Source organism: Lagopus leucura, unplaced genomic scaffold, assembly GCF_019238085.1.
Source record: "Lagopus leucura isolate 7727_CA_CO unplaced genomic scaffold, USGS_WTPT01 Super-Scaffold_100055, whole genome shotgun sequence".
NCBI lineage: Eukaryota > Metazoa > Chordata > Aves > Galliformes > Phasianidae > Lagopus > Lagopus leucura.
This window is the reverse complement of record NW_024962301.1, coordinates 1,364,193-1,385,397: the sequence shown is the minus strand read 5'-3', so window position 1 is coordinate 1,385,397 and position 21,205 is coordinate 1,364,193. Positions and strand designations below refer to the sequence as shown.

Sequence of the window (21,205 nt, the reverse complement as noted above, 5' to 3'; positions counted from 1 at the left end):
CTCACTTCCGCTGGGGCCAGGGGCAGCGGGCGGCGCGGCGGGCCGGTACGGGCGGGGGGCGGCGGGGGCCGGGAGCGGAGTTCCGCCATCGGAACCGGCGCTGTGCGCGGCTGTGTGCGGGCCTATCCGCGCTTCTACCGCGGGTATCGCCACGGGTTCTGCCCGGCCTCGGCCCCCAACGGGGATCTGCGGTGGGGGGCGGTGAGGAACCGAGGGGTCTGGGGGGGCAAAATGCTGACGTTTGGTGATTGGTTCCGCTGCATCTCCTGGCAGGGAACGCGGCGGCACCATGACGGACTCCAAGTATTTCACCACCACCAAGAAGGGTGAGGGGGGGCTGCGGCGGGGCACGGCGCTGGGTGGGGGTCCGGGGGAGGTGCTGCCCCGGGGGGCTGGGGGGGCTCACACACACACGGGGGTCGGGGTCGGGCGGTGCCGTGTGGGTTCGGTGATCGCTGTGGGTCTTTTCTAGCAGCTGTGTGGGCCTGTGAGTGGAGATCTTCCACCCGGGCTGAATGGAGAGGGGTACTCGGCAGCCCCCGGTCCGCTGTGGACCTGCTTAGGATCTCCTTGCTGACCCCGTGCCTTTCCTGCAGGGGAGATCTTTGAGCTGAAGGCAGAGCTGAACAGTGACAAGAAGGAGAAGAAGAAGGAGGCGGTGAAGAAGGTGATCGCCTCCATGACTGTTGGCAAGGACGTCAGGTGTGTGCATCCTCCTGTCCCACAGACTGCAGTGCAGGCTCAGGAAGGAAAAAATCACCCTGGCAGCTCTTCTTCTCCCTTAGCTCTGTGCCTCGCAAGCTCACAAAGCTGCTTTTGCCCAGGGGCTGTGCTTCAGACACAGCAAAACCAGGCTCCTTAGGCCTGGATGTGAACTTGCAAGCACAGGCTAGTTTTAGGATCACACAGCAGGGTTGTGGAGTCATCTGGGACGGAAAATACCTTCTAGGTTGCCAGCTTGGTCTGGGGAAGAGAAGGCTCCAAGAAGACCTCATTTCAACTTTCAGTGCTGAAAGGGAGCTCATGAAAGAACGAGAGAGTGACTTTTTACACCAATAGTAATAGAAGTGGGAATGGTTTTAAACTAAGAGGGGGGGAACTTAGGTTGGGTGGAGATTCTGTACTCAGAAGGTGGTGAGACCTTGGCTCTCTATGGTGGTCTCTCTTGGCTCCCGTTCCGAGAGGTGCTCAAGGCCAGGCTAAATGGGGTTCAGTGGCTCTCCCAGGACAGAAGGGACACATGGCAGCATGGCATCATGTCTGTGTTAACGCTCCAGTCCCAGTCGCTTGCCCTGAGATCTGTGGTGCTTCACATTGCAGCGCTCTCTTCCCGGATGTGGTGAACTGCATGCAGACGGACAACCTGGAGCTGAAGAAGCTGGTCTACCTCTACCTGATGAACTACGCCAAGAGCCAGCCTGACATGGCCATCATGGCTGTCAACACCTTTGTGAAGGTGAGGGAAAGGGGCTGTGAGGCAGCACTCCAGCCCCCCGTCACCAAAAAGCCCTCCCTCAACAAATCAGGGCTCCCTTGCATGGGATAAGAGAGCAAAATTGCCCCGTAGTGCAGGAGGAAAATGGTTTTTGGTGGTGGTGGCTCCTGTGTTGGAGATGCTTGCTGCAGAGAATGTGATCTTGTGATCAGGAGCTGGGGAGTGTGTTTGTTGGAAGCCATGGGGCCACCAAATCCTTTTGTGGAAAGGCTTTCCTGGAAGTTTTGGTGTTTTTAAAAGAAAAAACAACAGCAATAATAGTGATGGGTGTGTTCCCCAGGCTGGGTGGCTGTTCTGTGGGCTGCTGGGTGGCTTTTGTCCCTGGTGTAAGCCGGGCACACGCCTGGTTCTGGGGTGTATTTGGAGCAGGAGCCGGCAGGGTTAGAATTCAGCACACTCCAGATAATGGAATGAGGCTGAACTCCTTCCATGGGACGCACTCACTCCACTTGAGAGCTGAGTGTTAAAACCTCAGGGCTTCAGGAACCCGAAGGAAAGTCGAGGTCCTGAAGCTGCCGCTGGTGGCCGTGGCTGGAAGGGCTGGAGCTCTCACTGTTCTCTGTGGCCACGCAGGACTGTGAGGACCCCAACCCACTGATCCGTGCCCTGGCCGTGCGGACCATGGGCTGCATCCGTGTGGACAAGATAACAGAGTACCTCTGTGAGCCCCTGCGCAAGTGCCTGAAGGATGAGGACCCGTATGTGCGCAAAACGGCGGCCGTCTGCGTGGCCAAGCTCCATGACATCAACGCCCAGCTGGTGGAGGACCAGGGCTTCCTGGACACCCTCAAGGACCTCATCTCGGACTCCAATCCCATGGTGATCAGGCCTTGCTTTCCCTGTCTGGTGCAGCAGATGTCCTCGCTCATTTCTGCATCCCTGTATCCTTGCTCCCGTGTTCCTCTTCATTTCTTGATGCTTTTTGGTGCTTGTCAGACCACTTTTGTCGGCAGCTGTCCCCAGGGTTGCTTCTCATGTCCAATAACTGTCTCCTGGCTCCTTTTAGATGTGAGATTTCATTAATTCCCATTTGTTATTAGCTTCTGCACCCTACGGGGAGCAGGAAAGGCATCAAACAGGAGTTGCTGGCTGGGAATGCTGCGATGCTGCGTGTCTGGCTTCTCACGCCAACTTGGAGTGATGTGATGATGGTGGTCTTCTGCTGTTTTCCTGCTGAGGGTGACTGCAGGGAGGGACAGGAGGAGCACAAGGCTGTAGGATTTGCCCACCCAAATTGCTGAGCAGCGACGGGGGAAGAGTCACAGTGTGGGTGGTAGGGACACATGATGATAGTTCATCTGCACATCAGCTGGTGGGGAGGAGAAGCTGGTGCCCAGATGTCAGAGCGAGAGCCCCACGCTGAGGATGCATCTCATCCGTTTGCAGCAGCTTTCCTCCAGAGCCACGACCGCCATCCCGTCGTGCTTGCTGTCCCTTCACACGTGTCCCATCCCCTCTGGCAGGTGGTGGCTAACGCAGTAGCAGCGCTGTCGGAGATCGCCGAGTCGCACCCGAGCAGTAACCTGCTGGACCTCAACCCCCAGTCCATCAACAAGCTGCTCACAGCCCTGAACGAGTGCACCGAGTGGGGGCAGATCTTCATCCTGGACTGCCTGGCCAACTACATGCCCAAAGATGACCGGGAGGCCCAGAGGTGAGGGAGCTGGGACAGGGCGCAGGGGCAGCAGGGTGATGGCTGGACGGGGCTGCTGCTGCCTATTCTCCTCCAAGAAGTGCCTTCATGCTTCCCTCTGTGCTGTTCCCCACCCTTGGCTTCCTGCTGCTGGGGGAGGAACAGCTGACATCAGCATAGCACTGTTCCTGGGGACTCGCAGTCTCTCTGTGAGCGCTGTCCCCACACTGACACAAACAACAGACTTTTGCAAGCATGATCTTATGTGCTTCAAGGGAGAGCAGGCTGGGCACTAGGGAGATCCCACTGCAGACAGGGCTTTGCTGGGAAATAACCATTATCAGGAGCCTTGAAGAGCCAGCTGTGCACCTCTTGGGAGAAATCTTAAACCTGCTTTGCCACAAACTCTGCTGACACCTCGTTCTTTGGTGTGCTAAGCAGGACGCCTGCCTCTGACTGTTTCCTTTCCCTTTGCCCTCAACCCCCGCAGCATCTGTGAGCGGGTGACACCCCGGCTGTCCCACGCCAACTCTGCAGTGGTGCTCTCAGCAGTGAAGGTGCTGATGAAGTTCATGGAGATGCTGTCCAAGGACCTGGATTACTATGGGACGCTGCTGAAGAAGCTGGCCCCGCCGCTCGTCACCCTGCTGTCTGCTGAGCCTGAGCTGCAGTACGTGGCTCTGCGCAACATCAACCTCATTGTGCAGAAGAGGTGGGTGTCCTCCTGCCTGCAGGCACCGTGTCCCAGTGTGCTGGGCCTTCTGATGGCTGGAATAGCGTCCAGGCTTTGCTGACACAATCCCTCGTTTGGTCTTTTTTGTCACTGAAATCCGAGGGCTGGGCACAGAGCATCAGCTGAGGTGATGGGATTCACTGAATTTATTGCTTATTTTGGGGAGTGAGGGATGGAAAGACTAAAAGCTGAGGTGCTGGATTCATCATCTTAGCCTAACGAGGGATTTTCATGAGAATGGCTTGTTTCTTTGTAGTTGTCCTTATCAGACAGGCAAGTCCCAAAGGTCCTCCTGTCCTTTGGCTGATCTATTGCTACTGTTGGAGGGCAGGAGGTGCCTGAGGCCCCTCGTTTGTGTGCAGGGCAGCGAGGGCCAGCTGGAGAGCTGCAATCAGCTGATCCATTGCCCCACTGGCATCGCTGTTATTGCCTATTAAAAATAGCAGCAACTTCTGGGAGAAGTGGAAAGTAATTAATGTCCCTGTGAGCAGGAATGTGGAAAGCAGGTTGGCTCCTTGGGGGCCTGGCCTGTCCCCTCCCCAGCTTAGAGGCTGTTCTGGTGAGGAAGGTCCAGTTTGGCCCTGGGCTTTGGGCTGGCTTCCCTGCTTCCTTGAGTTGTTCAATCCAACCTTGCCAAGGCCAGCACGCCCTGTTGCCGTGCATCTGGTCTTTGTTTGTGGCAAGGTTGGTCTGTGTTCCGTGTGTGTCAGCAAAAGGGAATCAAGGGCCAGAGTTCCTAGGTGGGGGAAGATCACAGCATCCTGGACTCCTGAGAACTGAGCAGCCCCCAAACCTTCTTCTGCTTATGGCCAAGGAGCAACTGCAAGCTCTGCTTGCCTTGGCCAGGTCTCTTAACTGCTGCCTCTCCTTGTCCCCCAGACCTGAAATCCTGAAGCACGAGATGAAGGTGTTCTTTGTCAAGTACAATGACCCCATCTATGTCAAGCTGGAGAAGTTGGACATCATGATCCGCCTGGCTTCCCAGGCCAACATTGCACAGGTTGGGGTCTGGGTGGGCACAGGGGGCTTGGCTGTCCCTGTCAGTGCTTCCTGCCTGCCTTCCCCGTGCTTCAGTACCACCAGAGCTGCGGCTGCCAGGTTTGGCCACAGTTCGGCAGCCAGCTGGGATCTGGGGTGTTGTGTTGGGCAGATCAGTGGGCTGGTGTCTCTCCTGGCCACCAAGTGCTCACCACCGTGTCCCTATGGCAGGTCCTGGCTGAGCTGAAGGAATATGCCACAGAGGTGGACGTGGACTTTGTGAGGAAGGCAGTCCGAGCCATCGGCCGCTGTGCCATCAAGGTGGAGGTGAGACTGGTGTGGGGAGGGACAGGGCAGCCTTGTTGTGCCACCCCCACTCACTTAGTGTTCTGCTGGTGGCCATAGTTAAGGATACATTGCTCTGCAGCCTGTGATGGATCAGCTGAAGGCTGTTGCATCTCAGGGCTGATCTCCCAGGAGATAGGAACGGACCAGGGCTGTTCCATTGGCCACAGGGAGCATGCTCCATCCCTGTGCTCTGGGTTGGGTTAGGGGAGCGTGAGAGGGGTGTGATGTTGTTGGATGGGGCTGTGAAGGCATCGCTGACCGAGCCTCTCCAACAGCAATCAGCAGAGCGCTGTGTCAGCACCCTGCTGGACCTCATCCAGACCAAGGTCAACTATGTGGTGCAGGAGGCTATCGTCGTCATCAAGGACATCTTCCGCAAGTACCCCAACAAGTATGTGGGGAGGGGGCAGGGCTGGGCTGCCTGCTGTGCTCCCCGTGCTGGCAGGCACGGACTTGGGTGTCTGGAATGGAGGTGGAGTCGTGATAGCAATTAGTAAACTAGAAATCTGCACAGCTATGTGGGGATGGAGGAAGGATGGAGAGCAGACGAGGGAGGCTGGCATGGCCGGTGTCACAGTGCACATGAAAAGTGTGTTTTGCTCAGCAAACAGCCCTGTGCTGTATCCAGTGTCCTTTGAGTCTGGATATGAAGTAGTGGTGTGTTCTATCCTTGGCTTGGTTTCTGTTAAAGTCATTCTGAAAAGAGAGATTTATGTAAATCCTCCCATCTTTCCTCCAGTTACCCAAATTCTCTCAGCACAGATAATTAAAAATCCTCACACGTGCTGAAAGCACAACTGTGCTGAGAGCAGCTCGGGTGCAACCAAGCATGCCTGTTTCAGTGTTTGCTTTGTGAACTTCCCAACGGTCAAACAGAACCATCTTTAGGTGGTGATGCATTGTTTACGCTCCCCTTTGCTTGCTTGAAGTCTTCCATTAGGAAAACAGGAACTTTGGGAGCAGCAGCAGTCCTGCTACAGGTGATGGGGTGATTTTAGAGAGCAGAGCTTTTTGGTGACGTGTCCTCATTCTGACAGGTATGAGAGTGTCATTGCCACCCTGTGTGAGAACCTGGACTCCCTGGATGAGCCCGAGGCACGGGCTGCCATGATCTGGATCGTGGGCGAGTACGCCGAGCGCATCGACAACGCTGATGAGCTGCTGGAGAGCTTCCTGGAGGGCTTCCACGATGAGAGCACCCAGGTGCAGGGGGTGGGCAGTGTGGATGCGGGGCTGGTGGTCGTGCTGGTGTCCCAGAGCAGCCACCGCTGTGAGATCCTGGAACAAAGCATCCTCCTGGATGCAAAGCATCCTCTGTGAAATGCCACCCCATCACCTTCCTTTTCTCAAGGCTGGAAGGGGTCAGCTGCTCACGTGTGCTGGCACAGGATCAGCCTTTTGGAACTGGAAAAGTCCTGGGCTCAGTCCCAGCTGCTTTAGGCTGCCCTTTAGCTGGGGATGGTGGTATCACCCACCAGCTGTGCAAAATTTCCTTGCACCTGCTGTGCCAAATCCTATCCCAGCACCGTCTGCAGAGAGCACTCATGTTCTTCCTTTGTGTGTCTCACTCTGGTGCCCACAGGTCCAGCTGCAGCTGCTGACGGCCATCGTGAAGCTTTTCCTGAAGAAGCCCACCGAGACCCAGGAGCTGGTGCAGCAGGTGCTGAGCCTGGCCACTCAGGTGGGTAACAGCTCTGTGCCCAGCAAAGCGTCCCTCCAACCCTGCTGAGCCTTCCTGAGCAGTGGCAGGTCGTGATGACACAGTGCCCATCCACAGGAGGTGGATGATAGCTTAAATGTGGGGAAGTTTGCTGTTAGAGCACACCACGTCCTGTAGGATGTGCTGCTTCCTCGTGAAAGTCAGTGGTGTCAGCATAGCAGAGCACAGTTATTTAGCTTGGGGAAGGCTTCCAAAGCCATTGAGTCCAACTGTTGTCATGGGATGCAACACACCTGTGACTTACTCTTATACCACAGCAAGACTTAAATGGGGCCAAGGTGGTTGTGGCTGTGGGATGCTCTACAGCTTCCCTGCCCCATGGCCTTGCTGCTTACCCTCTGCTTCCCAAAGGACTCTGACAACCCTGACCTGCGGGACCGTGGCTACATCTACTGGCGCCTGCTGTCCACTGATCCTGTGGCTGCCAAGGAGGTGGTGCTGGCAGAGAAGCCACTTATTTCTGAAGAGACAGACCTGATTGAGCCCACGCTGCTGGATGAGCTCATCTGCTACATTGGGACGTTGGCCTCTGTCTATCACAAGCCGCCCAGCGCCTTCGTGGAGGGGAGCAGAGGGGTTGTGCACAAGAGCTTGCCCCCACGAACGGGCTCGTGAGTGTCCTTGTTGCCTGCTGTAGGGATGGGGTTCTGGGCCATCCAGAACAGGGTGCATGCAATGGGGATGGACGTGGAGCTGGACTGACTGCTGTGGTCACAGCATGACCCTGTGAATGGAGGGAATGGTGCCCTGTAGGAGCATCTCCAAGCAGGAGCAGTATGAGCTCCGTGCTGTGCTGCCAGGGCTGGAGATCTCAGGTGTGAGTAGAAGGTGAAACTGACAGAAATGCATTGAGGAGGAGTCCTATTGGAATGGGACGTCTCATTGCAAACTGCAGCTGAGTGCCCCTCAGCTGTGGGGAGTCCACGAGCCACTGGCTTACCAGGAATCTTCCAGCATCTCATGCCTGTCCCTTCTCCTTTGCCCCAGGAGTGAGAGTGCCGAGAGCCCCGAGGCAGCCCCCTCAGCTGGGCAGGCAGCGGAGCAGCCGGCCGTCATCCCCGCACAGGGCGACCTGCTGGGTGACCTGCTGAACCTGGACCTGGGACCCCCAGTCAGTGGGCCTCCCCTGGCCGCCTCCTCCGTGCAGATGGGAGCTGTGGACCTCCTGGGAGGAGGCCTGGATAGTCTGGTGGGTTGCCTTGCTGGGGTTTGGATGTGGGTGGGCGGGCTCCTGCTTGGAGCTTTCTGCCTGGGGACATCTGGGCTAATCTGTTCCTGCTCTAGCTTGTGATCAGAGGGGTGCTAATTAAGCTCATCCCTGTCAGATGGCTGGAGCAGAGCTCCATTCCTGCATGTGAGTTCCATGCAGCTTTCTGCTGTGGGTGTCCTATGGACCTGCTGTGCTGCTGGGGGAGAGGGGCGAGTGGTTCCTCTTCTGACTCCCTCCCCAACCCCAGGCAGCTGCATGATTTGGGGACCTGCCCTGCTAACCCCAGGGTGCCCAAACCTGTGGGGAGAGGAAGAGGAGATGTGGTGGGACTAACCTGTTCCCTCCTGCCTTTCTTTTCTCTCTCTGTTTTTGTCTCTTCTCTCCTGGCTTCTCTCTGCATGTGCCTGGCTCTTCTCTCTGCCTTGCCTGCTTCTGCTTGGAGATGGGGGACGAGTCGGAAGGGGTATGGATCCTTTTCTTAGCCCCTAGCCCCTGCAGTGCCCATGTCCACCTTCACAGACCCCCTGTCTCTCTGGTGATAGCCAGCCAGCCCCAAAACTACTCAGCCTTCACCTCTCTTGTTCCTGGTGTGTGTAGGGAGCTCAGCTGAGGTTTGAGCTCAGCCCCGCTCAGCTAGAAATAGAATCTCCGCGGTTGGAATAGACCCTCAAACCACCAAACCCAACCAGAACTGCATCTCCTGAGCCCCACTGCTAAACCACACACCCATGTCAAGGAGCACCTGTCCCCTCTGTGCTCAGGAGCACCCCCAGTGGCCCCAAGCCCTTTTGGAAGCACCCTTTGCACCAACAGCAGTCTCTGTCTCTTGCAGCTGCGCAGCGATGTGGGAGGCAGTCCTGCTGTGAGTGCCCTTGCACCCTTTGCCTCTTCCTCCTCCTCTTCCTCTTCTCCCCTCCTCCTTGCCACTGTGAGCCTGACGCTCCCTTGTCCCTGCAGATGGGTGGCAGTGGCTTCACAGCGCCCGGCCCCGCAGCACCAGCTGGTATGGGAGCACCTCTTGGCAGTGGCCTGGGGGACCTCTTCGACCTCACCGGGGGAGTGGGCACTCTGTCGGGGTCCTACGTGGCACCCAAGACGGTGAGTGGGACGGCAGCGCTCCGGTGGCGTGCTGCTGCTGCCTTGGGCCGAGAGCAGCAGGCACCAAGGTGTTCGGTTTGGGTTAACCTCTGTGGGTGTCGTGTCTCTGCCCAGGTTTGGCTCCCTGCCATGAAAGCCAAGGGGCTGGAGATCTCTGGCACCTTCAGCCGGCAGGTGGGCGCCATCTCTATGGACCTGGTGTTGACCAACAAGGCCCTGCAGGTCATGTCTGACTTTGCAATCCAGTTCAACCGCAACAGGTGAGGCGTCTCCTAAGCTGTGGTAGCGCTGGCTGGTGAGAATGCTGGGTGTCGCCTCCTCAGCTCAGGGAAGGGTGAGTGGGCAGGGCTGTGGTGGCATCTGCCGGGGAACAGAACAGCCTCACGTGATGATCCTTCTCTCCCTGATGGCTCCGATGGTGATGGACATCAACCCAAAGCCTCTGAGAAGTTGACTGAGGAGGCTGTTTCCTGGGGCATGACCACCTCCCCAGGCATGGATGGCTTCTTGTTTGTCCCAGTGAATGCAGAGGAGCACAAAAAAGGAGGTGCTCCTAAATGAGGTGGTACACAAATGCTAAAAATGAGTGGAGATCTGGAGGAGAAAGGTGGCAGACTTGGGGGATGCCTCTGCTTGCCCCAGCGTGGGCAGGAATGAGTTTGGACTCTTTCGTGTCTGGAGGAAATGATGGTGCAGGTAGATGAGGCAGTTCCTGGAGGTCCCAGAGCTGGTGGGATGGGGATAAGGATAACAGTGGGATAGCAGCCCTCACCCAGTGCCGTGTGTCCCCCCAGCTTTGGCCTGGCCCCAGCTGCCCCTCTCCAGGTGCACGCACCCCTTGCCCCCAACCAGTCGGTGGAGATCTCCCTCCCACTGAACACAGTGGGCTCTGTCATGAAGATGGATCCCCTCAACAACCTGCAGGTGAGAGCACCCACGCTTTCCAGGGGGGCTCACAGTGGGACCCGCAGGTTTCCCTTCTATGTGCTGACATCCCAATGTCCTTCCTTCCATCCAAGGTTGCGGTGAAGAACAACATTGATGTCTTCTACTTCAGCACCCTCTACCCTCTGCACATCCTCTTCGTGGAGGATGGGAAGATGGGTGAGTTGGAGCGTGGGTGCCATCCCATTCACTGAAATCCTCCCAAACACATTCTTAGCCCTGGGGTTGGAGCTGGGAGCCGTGGGCAGTGAGAAACCCATGGGAGTTTGGAGCATGGATGTCAGCATCACCACAGTGTGGTACCCAGGGTGACTTGAGCCACATTCTGCCCTCTTGGTCCTTTGGGAGCTCTTGCTGTCCAGTCCCTGGCACTTCCCAGCCTCTTCACTAAGGCAGCTGAGCTTGCTGACTCCAAAAGTGAGAAGCTGAGTGAGACAGATCTTGGATGGCTGCTGGAGGGATGCTGCGATGGTGTCTCAATGCCCAGCCCCACCAGAGCATGGCCCTGTGTTGGGATTTGAAGGGCTTGGATCCTGCTGTTACGTCAGTGCCTTGCTTTGTTCTGGCTGCAGAGCGGCAGATGTTCCTTGCCACCTGGAAGGACATTCCCAATGAAAACGAGGCCCAGTTCCAGATCAAGGACTGTTCCCTCAATGCAGGTGAGTCCAAACCCTTCACAAGGCTCTTGGTAAGACACGTTCCTTAGAGTTGGACTTGGTGGTCACCTTCCCCCTGCTGTGGGGAGCTGGGAGCTGCCCTTATTCCTGCTCTGTGGTAACAGAGACAGTCACAGCAACTTAGGGACTGCATGCCTCCATGTGAGAGGTGGTTTGTTGCCTGTATTCAGGCAGTGCTGGGCTGAGCTAGGACTGGGAAGCCCCAGCCTCATCCCCACAGGTCTGGATCCTCCTGTCCTTTCCCCAAAGTCTCCCTGTCTCTAGGCAGGAACGTTCTGCTCTGGTTGTAGAAACACGGCCCTCCAAGAGATGTGACAGGGAAAATGGGGTGGAGGCAGGGCTGGGTCCAGCAGGAAATGGTGCTGAGCTCTTCCTCTGCCCACCCAGATGCTGTCAGCAACAAGCTCCAAGGCAGCAACATCTTCACCATCGCCAAGAGGAACGTGGAGGGCCAGGACATGCTCTACCAGTCTCTGAAGCTCACCAATGGCATCTGGGTGTTGGCGGAGCTCCGCATCCAGCCCAGCAACCCCAGTTTCACGGTACGGCCCGGCCCCTCCTGCCCCCTGCTCAGTGTCACCCTGTGTCCCTCGGCGTGCCCTCCGTGGGGTTGCAGCAGCAGGGAGGCAGCCACCCTAGCAATGTTGCAGAAGGAAGCTACAAGGTCCTGGCTACCCAGTCTCCCTCCAAATGGCTCACTGTGCTGGGGCTTTGTTCCCTTCCCCCCCCTCCTCACAGCCTTTCTCTTTGGGATGGTTGGGATGAGTTCTGGTGCTGACTCATCTCTCTGTGTCTCCCTTGCTACCCGCCTGCCCACTGCTGCCTGCCCCGCTGTTGCAGGACTTGGAGGTTAGCAGAATGGTTTCTACCCTTGCTTTTTGGGCTGTACCTGGCTGCTTTTCCCTTCCCTGATGGTCTGGCAGGGTCTGACCATTTCCATCAGTCCTGCCCTACTGTGGGTCTGCTTTGGATGAGTGTAGCTGCAGGTCCTTGTCCTGTGCATATGTGCTCAGCTTTGCCCTGCAACTCTAGGAGCTGAGAGCATTGAGACATTAAAAACAACTTTGGAACAAATGCAGGGTTAGGAGATGGGGAAATGCCCAGGGGAGCCACAGGCAGAGGGTGAAAGCGTGAGCCAAGATGCGTGCCTGCTTCCCTGCACGTGAATGTTGCTGTGGGGCTGGGGAGGGCATTGGGAGCAGCTTGATGTCTTCCCATGGGTGTGTTGAGCCTTCAGGTGTGCCCTGCAGGTGTGTGTGATGGTGGGGCATGGCTGCACACTGCAGCCCTCACACGGCTGTGTCTCCTCTCTTCCCCAGCTGTCACTAAAATGCCGGGCTCCCGAGGTCTCCCAGTATGTGTACCAGGCCTACGATGCCATCCTGAAGAACTGATGGTGGGGCAGGAGCTGCCTGCATGTTCCCTCTCTTTCTACCCTGAGCACGGAGCCGTCGCTTCCCAGGAGGGTGGAGGAGGAGGATGGGGGTGTCCCAGCCCCCTGCCCCACATTCCAGCCCCTAGGTGAACTGTGCCCTGTCCTCCCTGTTGGCTGTTCCTGGAGGGAGCCCAGCTGTGCCCTCTGTTCCCTCCCCAGCTCTGCTTCCTTCTGTCCCCCCCCCCTGGGGGGATCTGGATCCAACACTTCTTGTGCTGGGGGTCCCCTCCCTGGGCTGGCTCAGAGCCTGATAGGGGCTGGTTGGGGGCCTGAGAGCTTGGGGTGGGTCATGATGAAGGTCTCCCCACGTGGGTGGTGCTCCTGATGCTCTCAAGACCTCAAATTCAATTCTTTACCCATGTGTGCTGTACAAAAAGGGCTTTTTCCCTCCCCTGCAGGGCTCCCTGTGGTTGCAGGGGGGTACCAGCACGGACCCCAAGGCCCCAGAGCAGCTCCCTCCTGTCCCCCTTCTTACTTGGAGGGGCCCTTTCCCCTGTCCTGGTGGTGACATACATTGTCCACCCTGCCCCAAAATAAAGCCATCCATCACTCCTCAATAGAAACGTCCGGTTCAGGTTTTCAGACCCTGTCGTGAAATACCTTATAAATATATAAAATATAAATATATTCTATGTTCACTTGTTTTAAGCCAGCCTGGAATAAAGGTGACATTCGCCCACACAGCCGGCATTGTGTCTGGGGGGTCAGGGGTGGGCTGGGAGGAAGGATGATGCTGTGACCTTCCTCTGGGCTGTGTCCTTGTTATTGCTGAGGTAAGTGGCCAGGGACTGCTTGGGGCTGTGCCTGGGGTGGATCTGGGGGAAAAGAGTGGGGAGAGGATGAAGAGGAAAGGTGGAAATCCCAGAACCAGCTGGAAGCAGCTCTGCAGGCAAGGAGCTGAAGTTCACTGAGAGCTGGCTGCATGTCCTTGTGCCAAAGGAGAGTGCAGGCTTTAGGGTGGAGGTGGCCACGTTTCTGTGGCTTTCTCCTGTCATCCCAAAGTTGGGAATAAACTCATTTAATGCAGTGTTAGCGAGCAGGCATTCTTTATTCATGATGTCAGATGTGTGATGGGATACTTCCACCCCAGCCACACATCTTTGGAACAGAAGACCTTCAGCTTATATATATTACAATACATCACAGAATGGGTTGGAAGGGACCCCAGGGATCATCAGGTTCCAACCCCCTGCCACAGGCATGGCCACCAACCTCCATACCCAATACCAGAGCAGGCTGCCCAGGGCTCCATCCAACCTGGCCTTAAAGGCCTCCAGGGATGGAGCATCCACAGCCTCTCTGGACAGCTGTTCCAGCACCTCACCGCTCTCTGTGAAGAACTTCCCTGATACCACTGTGCTGGGAAGGACTCAGGAAAGGACAAAGGGGGAAGTGCTCCCAGGCAGCCCTGAGCCATGGGCATCACCCTGCCAGGGATGCTTCACAGGAAGCCAAGGGTGCAGCCCCATCCCCAGCACCTGCAGCTCTACGGACAGACCTCTGTGGACAGATGACAGCAGGCAGGCTCAGCTCCTTCCTTGGGCTTTACTGGCTCCGGGAGCTGCAGGGCAGCCTGTGCTGGGGGAGATGCTGCAGGGGAAGAGGGGACGTCCCCTGGGTACGGGTCATGGTGACGAGCTGCGTGTCCCCAGGTGGGGAGAGAGGGAGGGATGGAAGGTGAGGGGAGCAGGACGGAGCAGAAGGAAGAATGTTGAAGAGCAGAGGAGCTGAGCAGAGCTGGCTGCTCCCAGACCCGTTCCCAACGCCGTGACACAGCTCCTGTCAGCACTGCGATCACACCCAGGTTCGTCAGCCCCCTCCAGCGCCGCCGTGACAGCATCCATTCCCACCGTGCCCCAGTGCCCGCACATCCCACTCCGGGGGCCGCAGCCACCACCTTGTCCTTCTCACGGCCAGGCGTCCTCCTGCAGCCCCTCCTCTTCCCGCGGTGCCCTCCCAGGCTCCAGCAGCGAGGCCAGGACGCTGTGCAGCGCCCTCCAGGGCGGGGGGGCCGGCAGGGGGCCGGGGTGCAGGGATGCGGGTGGGCTTCCTGCCCGGCTGCGCGTCCAGCCGAGGCCGGGCACAGGGCCGCAGGGCGGGGGATACGGGGATCCCCGGCACGACCGCGGTCTCCATCCCCTCGTCTTCCGCTGCTGGCACCCACTCGGGGTCAGACTCGGCACCGGAGGCCGGCACGCAGCTGCTCTCATCCGAAGAGCTGGAGGGGCGGCCGCAGCGCTCCTGCGGGTGGGGGGCGGCCGGGGGACCCCCATTGCGACGGCCATCCTCGGGCAGACAGCCGTGCTTGTTGCTGAGCACGTTGAGGGAGGATGAAGAGGACGAGGAGGAGCAGTAAGCCGAGTCGGCGGCCGCCCCGCTGCCAGGCTCCAACGTCCCGTGCGTGGGGCGGGCGGGGGGCGAGGGCTCACCGTCCCCCAGCTCCATCAGCCGCGTGTTGGCCAAAAACTCTTCCTCCAGCCGCCCCAGCAGCTGCTGTTCCTGCCCGGGTTCCAGACACAGCGGTGCCCGCAGCCTCCTCGCCAGCTCTTCCAGCTCCTCTTGGAAGGCGTCCCCATCCCTGTCCTCAGCCCCGTCCCCAGGCAGAGAGGAGCGCCGAGGGCCGGAGGGCCGCATCGCGGCGCGTGGCGCACTGTCAGCACGTGTCCACGAGTGCTGCCCGTCGCGTCCGCGTCGGATCAGCAGCACGGCGTCAGCACCGGGCCGGCCCTGGCTGCGGGCACGTGGCAGCCCCGGCCCGTTTGCGACACGCGGCCGGCCGCGCTCCTCCCCGCCGCCCGGAGCGACGGCGGTGCGCAGGGGGAGGGGGCTACGGTCACCCGAGCGGCTGCGTCCCGGCGGCGGGCGGCGCGGAGAGGGGCAGGCGGCGGGGGGAGGGCGGTGACCCCGCGGAGGTCCCACTGATGAGGCTGATGAGGAGTCGCTGTCCCCGGAGTGACGGCGGGTGCGGGTGGAGTCTCGGGGCCTGGAGCGGGGAGAGAGAGAGGGGCAGGGCAGGGCAACTGCGTGCACCTGCTGCACGTCCCACTGCACGTCCCACTGCACATCCCCTTGCACAACCCATTGCATGCCCCATTGCACGCCCCGATGCGCACCCAACTGTGTGCCCTACTGCCTTCCCCCTGACCTCTTGCATCCCCCTGTGTGCTCACAGGGCTCAGCCTGTGAGAGCATCCCTCTATACGCCCCTTGCATTGCCACCGCACCCGCACCGCACCCCCACCCCGCACCCCGCACTCAGCGCACCCCCCGCCGCAGCCCCTGCATGCACGCCGCGCGGCCGCAAGAGGGCAGCACTGCGCCTGCGCGGCAGCTGGGCGGGAAGCAGTGCGCATGCGCAACAGCAGGGCGGGAAGCGGCGGGGCGGAGCTGGGGCTGTGGGGGGGGGGGGGGGAAAGGGGGGAAGCCTTAAGGGGGTGCGGGGGGTGATGTGTGGCCAAGGCCTGCATGGTTCCGAGGTGCTGCTGTGAAGCCCAGGCCTGCTGTGGAGAGGGGCTGTCTTTGAGGGCTGAGGCCTGCTGTGGAGCCTTCTGTGGGGCTGTGGGGCTGAGGCCCTGCTATAGACCTGAGGCCTGCTATAGGGCTGAGGCCTGCTGTGAGGCTGAGGTCCTGCAATAGGGCTGAGGTCATGCTGTGGGGCTGAAGTCCTCCTATAGGGCTGTGACCTTGCCGTGGGGCTGAGGCCTGCTGTGGGGCTGAGGCCATGCTGTGGGGCTGAGGCGTTCCCAGCTGCCAGGTTTCCCAGCCCAGCCCGCCCCAGCCTGGCTTCCTTCCCCCGCCACGCAGCAGTGGTCAGTTTGGGAAGCGTTGCCATAGCAGTGGGCCGTCCCCATCCTGTCCCGCTGTGCCAGGCCCTGTGTCACGGCCAGGCCTGCCCTGTGCCCCCCCTGTCCCGGCTGACTCAATGGCTCCACTGTACGTCACAGCACCGGCCGGGGGGGGGGTGACAGTGGGACCCCCACCCCACAGCACCCACAGACACCGAGCCCTACCTGAGTGCACTGGCGGGGCTCCTGGATGGGCTGGCAGGGGCCCGGGGGGGCAGGACGGCTCCAGGCGCAGACTTCGGGGTGCTGCCTCGCTCCGTCCTGCCATAGCCGACGTCCCCCCAGCCTGGTGTCCGCTTGTCCCCAAGGCTGGTCACGTCAGCGCGGCGTGGGGTGCTGGGGCTGGGGGCGTGGGGTGCGGGGCTGGCACTGCTGACAGCAGGTTTTGGTGGGGAGAAGGCCAGGGTGCGGGCGGGGGGCAGGCGGTGAGCTGTGAGAGAAGGGAACGGCGTGGGGTCAGTGAGGGGCCCTTCCCACCCCTTGTGCTGCACGTGGGTCTGCCGGCAGTTAAAACAAACATTTTCTCGCTCTTTTCTCATTCCAGTCACATCTGTGCCCTGAGCTGCCCATCCCAACCCATGGCAAAGGAGCCCTGGAAACATGGGAGTGGTGAAACATGCTGAGGTCAGACTGACAGCGGGGGTCACTCACACAGGGAGGAGCAGCGGCACGGGTCGTGCTTGTCCAGGTAATGTTCCAGTGTGTCCCAGCCACCGCCGACACGCACCATGACGTGGCTCCTCAGCACCTGGGGAGAGCACAGCACCAGTCACACTGCTCCAGTCACACTGCTCCCCACTCCCCAGCCAAAACAAGCAGGTTCTGTTTGCCCGCCCCAAGCTGATGGGCTGCGGAGGGGTTCAGCAGAAGGGAAGGGAAGGATTAGTTTTGTGGGGAATGAACTTAGTGTGAATTTGGGTAGGTTAAAGGGTTTCCCGCTATGTCTGGGACAAGGGTTGGTTCCACTGCCTGAATCCTTGGGAACTGCAGGGCTGATCCTGGCCACGAGCAGTGCTGCTATCTACGGGGCCGTGCCAGGACACAGCTCCCTGTTCCGCTTCCCGACGTGATAAATCCTGTCCCACCCCGCAGGGTCAGGCCGGGGCACCGAGCGGCGCAGCACCAAACCCGGCCCCAGCTCAGCCCCACGTGGGGCCCCCAGCACCATGTCCCCAGGCCCCCCCAGCTCCCCCCCAGAGAAAGCAGTGGGACGGGGACGCGGCGGCTCTTACTCGAACAAAGATCAGCGCGTTGGAGTCTCCCACTTTGTATTTACCCTCTGAGATTTTGACCATGGGGAACTGGGCTGGGCACGTACAGCAGCCCAGGATCTCCCGCACCTGCGGGCAGAGATGAGAGCTCAGTCGGCGGTGCTGCGGTGGGAGCAGAGCCTGCAGAGCCTCCCTGGGAGAGGGGCCCTGGGCGCTTCCCACGGCCAGGCAGCGGAAGGAGCCATAAAAATGGATTTTAGAAGCCCTGATATCCTCCTGCCTGCCCAGACGTGGACCTGGGATCAGTTTTCACGTGGGTTCCCAAACCAAGTGGACACAGCTCAGTTCATCCAGCACAGCTCCACTCTCCAAAGCCCCCCAGGGACCCCAGATTGCGGACACCGCAGCCCCCCAGGCACCCACTGCACGGCTGGGATCCCCTCAGGAAGGAAACCCCCACGGGGCAGTGGCACCACGCTGCCACAGGGAAGGGACCACACAGCCCCCCCACCCACAGTTAGGCACAGAAAAGGGTTAAGTCACCGAGGTGCACGGGGCTGGAAGCAGCAGCAGCAGTGGGCTGACGTCAGGGATTAGGCAGCGGGGGGATGTGGGGACGCGGCCGCATCCTGCTTTGGCTGCTGGTGTGGCACAGCGCGTGGTGCAGCGCGGGCACAGAGCGGCTTGGGGGGGGGTGTGGGGCCAGGGACCCCCAGGAACAGCCCCTCCTCTCTGGGGTCAAGCTGGGGCTCGGCATTGGCACGAACCCACCCCAGCAATGGCTGCTGTGACGGCACCCACAGCACCTGCAACTCCAATCGCTGCCTTCACCGGCTGAGCGTTTCTTTTAGCATTTCCCCTTTTTTTTTCTTTTTTTCTTCCTCTTTTCTGTTCATCATTCCACATCTGATTGCCCCCAACCCCTCAACTGTGGGGAAACCAAGGCACGGGGTGTACGGCCAGTGGGAGCTGTGGGCCCAAGCCTGCCACAGTGACAGGGACACAGGGACACGTGCCGCCAGCCCTGGGGACCCCGCGTCCCCCGATGCAACCAGGCCAGATCCAGGCTCCTCCCCGGCTCCAACACTGCCCATAAAAGCCCATGGAGAGGCATTACGCAGCCCGGAAAAATGCACTCCGGGTTGGCAGCACCCAGCTGTGGGGAGCGGGGCAGGTGGGATGCACGTCCCCCAACGTCCCCCTCCGAGCTGCACGCTGCCAGGCTTAGTGAGGTACTGGGTTTCAATTAAAAAAGGCTTTGGGATTAGGGGATCAGAGCAGGGCAGAGCCTCCCACCCCTCCCCAGCCCCGTTAATCTGGCATCTGCCCGGTGCATGGGCTGCATCCTGCGCCCAGCCCAGCGTTAATCCCAGCTGAGCGGCTGGTCTGGAGGGAACAGTGTCCCTCTGCTGATCATCATGGAGGGCAGTGTGGGGCGGCAGCCGTGTCACCCCCATCCCTGGGAGGAGGAGGAGGTGGTGATACCCACATCTTCCCTGTGATTACGGCTCCAAAATAACCCTCCCATGACGTCCGGAAGGCACGGAGCCCAGCCGGGCTGTCCAGGACCTCCCACGAACCACAGAGAGCACGGTTGAGTGGATAGAGAAGACATCCCACAGGCCGGAGAGAGCCTGGTTGGGTGGCTGGAGAGAACCTCCCACAGACCACAGAGATCCGGGTCGGGTGGATGGAGAGGACCTCCCATGGGCAACAGTGCTCCCCGTTGGCCATAAAGACCTGTGTAGGATGGATAGAGCGGCCCCCGCTGCTCCTACAGCTCCCCGTTGGGCGCGCAGAGGCCCTCCCTCCCCACGGGGGCAGACGTGGAGCCCCTCGACCCCCAGAGCCCCGCGGTGCCCCTCACCAGCTCATCCAGGTTCCTCAGGTCGCACAGGGAGACGCGCTGTGCCTGCCCGGGGTACGCGGGTGACGTGGGGCGCAGGGCCTGGCTGCCTCTGGGTGCCCCCAGCACCCCACACGTTTGGTCCCGCAGCTCCTCCTCGATTTCCTCCTCCATCTGGATCAGCATGGGGGCCAGCATGCCGAATTTGGAGCCCCTCCTGGCCACCTCCAGCAGGCAGAGGATGACGTTTTTCTCATTCTTCTTCAGCACCAAGTCGTTGGTCTCGAACATGAGGACATCCTGAATGCCCAGATCCTGCCGGCACCAGCGGATGAAGTTGGAGACGTTATCTCTGGCGACGAAGGAGCCGGGCGCCACGTTCCTGGCCTGGAAGGTGACCTCGTTGCGGGGGATGCGGGCGGCCGCCTCGGGGTGCCGCTGCTGGAACTCCAAGGCCACACGGTTGACGTTGTTGGCGTGCTGGCAGAGGTCGCAGCCCGTGGCCAGCGCCTCCAGGAAGGTGTCAGCCGCCATGTCCAGGTCGTAGAGCGCGTTGAACCACTCGGCCAGGTCCTCCTTCATGGCCTCCAGGTATTCCTCGCTCGAGCGGAAGGGGCGGATGCTCTTGGAGGCCGCCGACTGGATGTTGCTCTGGTCGGCCATGGTGAGCTGCAGAGGATGGGGGGGAAGGCAGCGTTACAGGGGACCCCGTGCCACGTGTCCCCCCAGACCCTGGGATGTCACCACTGCCACCAGCATCCCCCGTCTTCTGCACCCCGTGTCGCCCCCCATCTCCTGAGCTGGGCTTAAGGACTCCCCAGTCCCCAGCGGTGCCCCCCCCTCTGGAGCTGCCCAGTGTCATCTGCGGGGCTGGGGGGTGGCTGTGAGGGGAGCCCCCCTGGCTGACCCCACGGGGGTCTCTGGTGGGGATGCTGCACTGGCAGGGGTTCCCACCTGCCTTTCCCCATCGGGAAACTGCTGAACCCCCGGCCTGGGGGTGCAGGGGGTGGGGGCACACCTCAGCCCCAACATTTTGGGGACCCATGCCCGTGGGGGGCTCTGATGTGTCCAGGGGGGTGGGTTACCGGTGGAGGGGTTACTGGGGGGCCGCTCTGATTGGGGAGCTCTTTGCTGGAGGATACGGGGAGGGTGAAAGGGGGAGTCTCTCCTTGGGGGTCGGTGCCGGGGGGGCCACGGGAAGTGCGGCCCCAGGGGATGGCGGCAGCGGGCCGGCACCTGCGCGGCAGATGCGGGGCCGGGGGGAGGGGGATGGGGGGAGGAGGACACGGGGACACGCGCGCAGCCCCCAACCCTCCCCATCCCGGCACTCACCGCCGCCTCCGCGCTCCGCTCCCTCCGGGCCGCGCCGCTCCGCCGCCCGCTCCCCGCTCCGGGTCGGGCTCTGACCGTCGGGGGAGCTCCGTCGCCGCCGCCGCCTCCCGGCCCCGCACCCCCGCCGCCATCCGCCGCGGCCCCGCGCAGCGGAGCGGAGCAGAGAACGGAGCGCAGAGCAAAAACGTCCGCAGCCCCGCCGCGCCGCGCCCCGGCCGGGGAAGTTGGAGGCGGCCCAGAAAGGGCCGGGATGGGAGCGGCGGGGGCGGGGGCAACGGCCGGGCCGCGGAGCTGCGGAGCTGCGGAGCTGCGATGGGGGGCGCGACCACGGGGGGGGGGGGGGGGCGAAAACACGATGGGGGACGTCGGCAGTGGGGACGCGGGGGCACCAACGCGGGGATCGCAGCCGCGGGATGCGGAGCGGCCCCCTTCGCCCCCCGCCGCAAACGGAGCGGCGTTCGGCCTCGGCCCCGTAAAATGGGGAAAGCGAGGCGGGACCGAGCCGCCGGCGCTGCCGTTGGGACCCCCGGGTGTCACCGCGAGCAACGAGCGAACAACGCCCAGCCGTGGGTGCCGGGGGAGCGGAGGAACGTCCGCCCGGTGCCGGGGCTGCGGGGTCGGAGCCGCGGCCGAACTCCGCGCTGCTGCGGAGCGGCGTCAGGGCGGGCGGCTCGGCGCGGAGCTCCCAGCTGCCAGCCG

General features: G+C 60.8%; 2 protein-coding genes and 1 non-coding gene across 5 annotated transcripts; 2 read left to right on the top strand and 1 right to left on the bottom strand.

Moving 5' to 3' along the window:
• AP1B1 (adaptor related protein complex 1 subunit beta 1) lies at positions 1–12,953 on the top strand. 3 transcript variants are annotated; one of them, XM_042886225.1, is made up of 23 exons: positions 1–45; positions 274–326; positions 597–702; positions 1,321–1,456; positions 2,069–2,314; positions 2,959–3,149; positions 3,619–3,840; positions 4,741–4,861; positions 5,071–5,166; positions 5,463–5,578; positions 6,225–6,390; positions 6,770–6,868; positions 7,259–7,518; positions 7,895–8,096; positions 8,560–8,580; positions 8,950–8,979; positions 9,075–9,215; positions 9,330–9,475; positions 10,010–10,139; positions 10,235–10,319; positions 10,733–10,819; positions 11,225–11,379; positions 12,157–12,953. In XM_042886225.1, the coding sequence occupies exons 2-23, from the start codon at positions 290–292 to the stop codon at positions 12,229–12,231; spliced, it is 2,868 nt and encodes a 955-aa protein (XP_042742159.1). In that variant the 5' UTR covers positions 1–45; positions 274–289; the 3' UTR covers positions 12,232–12,953. The 3 variants fall into 3 exon arrangements, with proteins under 3 accessions (XP_042742159.1, XP_042742160.1, XP_042742161.1); XM_042886226.1 differs by lacking the exon at positions 8,560–8,580; XM_042886227.1 differs by lacking the exons at positions 8,560–8,580; positions 8,950–8,979.
• On the top strand, positions 9,584–9,688 carry LOC122188154. Its single transcript, XR_006181480.1, has one exon. It is a non-coding gene; the product is annotated as a small nucleolar RNA SNORD125 (small nucleolar RNA).
• An 850-nt stretch (positions 12,954–13,803) lies between the features above and the next one.
• Positions 13,804–20,537, bottom strand: GAS2L1 (growth arrest specific 2 like 1). The gene is given in 7 exon segments (XM_042886232.1): positions 13,804–14,281; positions 14,283–15,255; positions 16,283–16,547; positions 16,769–16,865; positions 17,350–17,457; positions 19,196–19,843; positions 20,507–20,537. Coding segments are annotated over 6 exon segments (2,187 nt in total). The 5' UTR covers positions 19,838–19,843; positions 20,507–20,537; the 3' UTR covers positions 13,804–14,179.
• Between the last annotated feature and the right edge of the window lie 668 nt (positions 20,538–21,205).

Excerpts from the sequence above, each read along its gene's own strand:
- AP1B1 (XM_042886225.1), top strand. The coding sequence starts at position 290 with ATGACGGACTCCAAGTATTTCACCACCACCAAGAAGG. Across the intron at positions 3,150-3,618 it reads GATGACCGGGAGGCCCAGAG|CATCTGTGAGCGGGTGACAC; the intron begins GTGAGGGAGCTG and ends CAACCCCCGCAG. Across the intron at positions 6,869-7,258 it reads TGCTGAGCCTGGCCACTCAG|GACTCTGACAACCCTGACCT; the intron begins GTGGGTAACAGC and ends TGCTTCCCAAAG.